The 5,000-nt window shown below is 36.4% G+C and overlaps 1 protein-coding gene across 1 annotated transcript in view; it reads left to right on the forward strand.

Annotated features, from left to right (window-relative positions):
* Positions 1 to 2,366: 2,366 nt before the first annotated feature.
* LOC122261848 (uncharacterized) overlaps positions 2,367 to 5,000 on the forward strand; it is a 7,716-nt gene continuing 5,082 nt past the window's right edge. Inside the window, exons 1-6 of the mRNA XM_086541445.1 lie at positions 2,367 to 2,399; positions 2,538 to 2,714; positions 2,908 to 3,333; positions 3,636 to 3,732; positions 4,025 to 4,033; positions 4,122 to 4,205. Coding sequence (XP_086397571.1) covers positions 2,367 to 2,399; positions 2,538 to 2,714; positions 2,908 to 3,333; positions 3,636 to 3,732; positions 4,025 to 4,033; positions 4,122 to 4,205 — 826 coding nt within the window. The remainder of the gene's footprint in view (positions 2,400 to 2,537; positions 2,715 to 2,907; positions 3,334 to 3,635; positions 3,733 to 4,024; positions 4,034 to 4,121; positions 4,206 to 5,000) is intronic.

A 5,000-nucleotide genomic window follows, 5' to 3' on the forward strand; every position in this document is an offset into this window, starting at 1 on the left:
ATAATGACAATAACAAAGATGATGAAACTGAAACAATGATGGTAATGATGATAATCTATGACAATAATAATAAACTTTAGAATAATAAAGATAAGAATAAGAAAAATACGAATGACAAGGATGATGATAATGATAATAACAATGATGATGATGATGGTGATGATTATAGTAAAATTATACTGATGATACTGATAACAACAACAACAATTATACAAATAATGATGATAACAACAATGATATCAATACTGCAACTAGCATAATGAGAAGGATAGCAATGATAATAATGGTGATGCTTGTGATAATGATATCTATTACTACTACTACTACTAGTACTATGATGAAAATAATGATAATGATAACAACCATTATTAATTTGATAATAGTATTTGTGATAATGATAATATTAATAACAATAGTTAGTATTATCAATATTATCATCATTATCACTATCATTTGATAAAAATCATCATGACAATTATAATCATGATTATGGTAATTATATTAGTAACAGTAATAAAGGATAATAATTATGACAGCAATAACAAGGATAATGATAATGATAATAATAATATTATAGTGATGATAGTAACAATAACAATAACAATATCGATTATGATATCAATTATAATAATGATAATGATGATGCTAATAGATAATAATGATTACTATAATCCAAATACTAATATTGATGATGATTATATTACCCAAAAAACAATAAAAATTATAATAATGATAACAAAAAAACAATGATTAAAACAAAGAACAAAGAACACCCATAATAATAATAGTAGTAATGATGATATCAATTGACCTAATAATCTTAGAAGGATAATAATAACAATGATAGTGGTAATAATGACGATAATGATAATGATAATAGTAATAATGATAATAATAATAATGATTATAATAATCGTTAAAATATCATCAATTATTGTTATAGTTTTCATCATCATCAATATAATATTAATGACAATGATGATAATAATAGTAAGGATAATAGCAAGGATAATTCAAAGGATGATAATAATAACAATAATAATATAGATCGTAATGACAATAACAACAACGATACAAATGATAAAGACAAAAATGAAGATGATTATGATTAATAACTATTGTTACCATTATCACTATCATGTTCATTGTCATTATCATTATCATCAATTCTATTATCATTAGTAGTAATAGTAGTAGTGATAGGAGTAGGAGGAGTAATAGCATCATTATTATCCTCATTATTACTATTGTTATTATCATTATCATCACCGGCATCATAACCATCAGTAGTATCATCCTTATCATTATCATTATCAACACTATAATTATCATCATCATTATTAGTAGCATTACCATTATCCTCATTATTACTATTGTCATAATTAGCACAGTATCATGTTATTATCATCAAGAATGATAATGATAATATAATAACAATGATGATAACCATTATAATGACAATAATAACGACAAAAATGGTAATAAAAGTAATGATTCTGGAGATAAGGATGATAATAAAGATAACAATGAAAGCGCTTTTATAATGACAGTATCAGTGATAATAATAATGATAGGGATAGTAATGCCAATAATGCGATATCCGTAGTAAGAAAAACAAGAATGAAACCACAATATCATTAATAATAATAGTAGCAATATTTCTGATAGTTAGGTCAAAGTTTATATTCCCAAATTAAGAGTAATATTTACACTTAGTGACCCTACAGGTTCATGGTCTTTATTTCTTTATAAAACGCAGTATCAAAATTAATGGTTTACCTAACCTTCTCAACTGGCTAATATCGCCCGCTATCTAATTCATTTTAGTCTATATTCCTATTATTCGCATCCTTATTATTCTATCTTGTCCTTATCTAATCTTATCTTCTTTAATGTCATTTCTCTTCTCTCCATTTTTTCGTAAGTTACCCCTTATTCTGATAGGCCTCCTCTTGGCACTTTTTAGGTCTCCTTTCGGCAGAATTAGGCAGCGACAGTCAGAAATGCCCTGCTCTCGACCTCCTTCCTTCCTCTTTCATCCTTTTCCTCTCCCCTCCCCTTTTTCATTCATATTTTCTTGCACCATCGCCCTCTCCGCCTTCATACTTGCTGTGCAGATGATAAAGACATAACCAGCCATACAATCATGCAAGAAAACAGAATATAACAGACAGAGAGGACAACGGAAATTTCCTTCCTGCGCCTGTTTTCTGACATTTTGTCCTTTAAATCACACGTCTTATTTTCTGGACTGTTTTTTTTTCTACTGTTCGAGGAGCCTTTAGCCGAGATCTCGCGGGTCCGCCTCCGTCCCTGGATTTTGGACATAAAAAAGTAGACCGCGGGGGAAATCCCACACGCTCCAGATGACGTTTCTAAACTTCAAGTACATTTACAAAGTTCGGACTTACCTTCCGTGCGAAAAGATATCACTCATCAAAAGTCTGACATGACTTTCATATGGAACGCATCCCTCCGATCAGATTCCTGATAATCAGCAACAGCAGATACGTTAATTCCTGGTTGGAATGCGTTAGTTTAGCATAACGGAAACTCCTGGTAAATTCCCACAAACGAGAGCCGTCCGCTCCAGGTTACCGCCCCTCCCGCTCCCTGGAGAAGGTTTATATCCCGTCCATGCCCTTCCAGGATCGCATTTTCTGTTCTGTCCTGTCCAAGAGAACCTGTTCCTTGCACTGGCAACCATGAGACTTGTGAGTTCAGATAGTCCAGTGTGATATTTCTGCCCAAAACCTTTATACGGTCTTTTAAAAATGTTGTGTAGCTGCGTGGCGCTCGGACGATAGCAAAGTGAATGATACATGACTTACAGAATTAATTCTAATGCTTTCTGAGACACTGAAATATCTCAAAGGCAGCTATTACACCCTGTCATTTCTCTTCCAGATACTGATAGCAATTTTCCTGTCTGTGGCCATCAGCTTAGTCGTGGCCCTTCCCGGGCCCCTTCCACTGGCCTCCCCTGCAGCTCTGCCTGACCCCGCGGCCGCCGCTGACCCCGCGGCTGACCCTGACCCCCGACGAAGGCGTGGCCGTGGCCGTGGCCGTGGACGTGGCGGGCGCTTCGGATTCGGAGGCCACGGTGGCCATGGAGGCTTCGGAGGCCACGGTGGTCATGGAGGCTTCGGGGGCCACGGTGGCCATGGAGGCTTCGGGGGCCTAGGAGGCCTCGGAGGCCTAGGAGGCTTCGGAGGCCACGGAGGCCTCGGAGGCTTCGGAGGCCACGGAGGCCTCGGAGGCTTCGGAGGAGGATTCCGTAGACCCCACGCCCATATCGTGCCTCACCACGACCATCTTGACATCATCATCCATTAAAGGTCCTACTCGACGTATGTGTGGCGGGAACTGTGCCTTACAAATACGGTGCACTGTATAAGCGACTTTGTGTCAGCTACTGCACGTGTCTACTGTACGTGATTTTGGAAAACAACAACAACAACAATTTAAAACTTCATTTTAGCATTCAGTTATTTCCTTTACTAGAGATACTTTTTGTCATTGTTAAAGTGCATTCAGTTATTTCCTTTACTAGAGATATTGCTTGTCATTGTTAAAGTGCATTTTTTCTGTACTAAGAATTTAATAGATAAACGTTGGATCAAAACATTTGGTAGGCCTACTGCGCGTGGAGCTTACATTTAGAACAAGTTGGACCTTTGCCATCGGGTGCAACTAGAGTGGATCCTTTTGTGGTGAAAATGCAGAATTGCTGTAAACTACCTATATACATGAAGTAAATTATATGTATATATACTCGCATATCAATAACCCTATCTTCGATGCACACACACACACACACAAACAAACAAACAAACAAACACACACACACAAACGAGCACACACACAAACACACACAAAAACACGCACACACACAAACAAACACACACACGCACACACCGATACATCACTTATAACGTCAGATGACAAAAGCTCTCGCTCTGGGACAAGACTCGGTGACTCGCTATTTATATTACTTTCCCTATTTCTAGATATTTACCTTCAGCACCAAAAGGTAATTATAACATCTTTAGAGCGAGGGCCTACTGAAAAATCTTTTAAGAAATAGTATTGTTACATTTTTTGTAAATCAATTTTAAAAGATTCTCTTAATATTGAAATTGGAATGTGCAAGAAAGATTTCCAGGCTTGTCCACAAGATTATATCCAAGGGATGTCTAGGGAATGTGGATAAAAGCGCCAAACTTGACGTAAAGTTTAGTTTGGTCGTATATATATATTTCTGGGTAGGCCCTACGTAATCAGGATCAGGGAGGACGTAACACGTTTGTCAAAAGCTGGATTGCATTTTGGTTAATTAAGGGAAACGTCTGGTGTTTTTCCTTTTTTCAGGTTCAGATTGTTAGTTTTGGCCACTTCGAGTTCTTGATAATTCTCCATCCATTTTTTTCGTGAAAGTTATCCTCAGAAATCATTATCTACGAAAAAACAAAATATCTAGATCTGTTTATAGAATTTCTTACAGGAAACTGGGATCGAAATTAAAAAAAGGCAACATTACCGCCCGTTTATTTACAAAATTGATTTAAATTTTTACGATTCTACCTTAAAGTTAATGCAAAATCACCCTTCTGTTCACGTTGATAAAAAAAAATCTGCCAGTGACATAAAAACTAATGAATCAATAAAAAATCAAAGGAAGAGGGTACATATAGCAAATAAACGCAGGGAAAAAAGGAGGGGTATATACTCACACTGACCTGATATGATACAGGAGGTTGACCTCATATGATACAGGAGGTTGTACAGTACTCCCTTCTGCGACTGTAAGACATTTACACGCTGACAACACACATATAATGTAAGAAGGGTACCTCCAGAACAAGCAGGTAACGAGATGTTGACGTGCAAAATACCCAGAATAAGCTCAATACGACACTACCAGCCATATTCTAAGTCCCTAAGCGCGCCGTGTACATGACATGAACATGCCGCGATTCTTATTCTAGAAGCGCGGATTC

The sequence above is a fragment of the Penaeus japonicus genome, unplaced genomic scaffold (assembly GCF_977035675.1).
Source record: "Penaeus japonicus unplaced genomic scaffold, GWHDUDI00000001_assembly GWHDUDI00000011, whole genome shotgun sequence".
In the NCBI taxonomy this organism is placed as follows: Eukaryota; Metazoa; Arthropoda; class Malacostraca; order Decapoda; family Penaeidae; genus Penaeus; species Penaeus japonicus.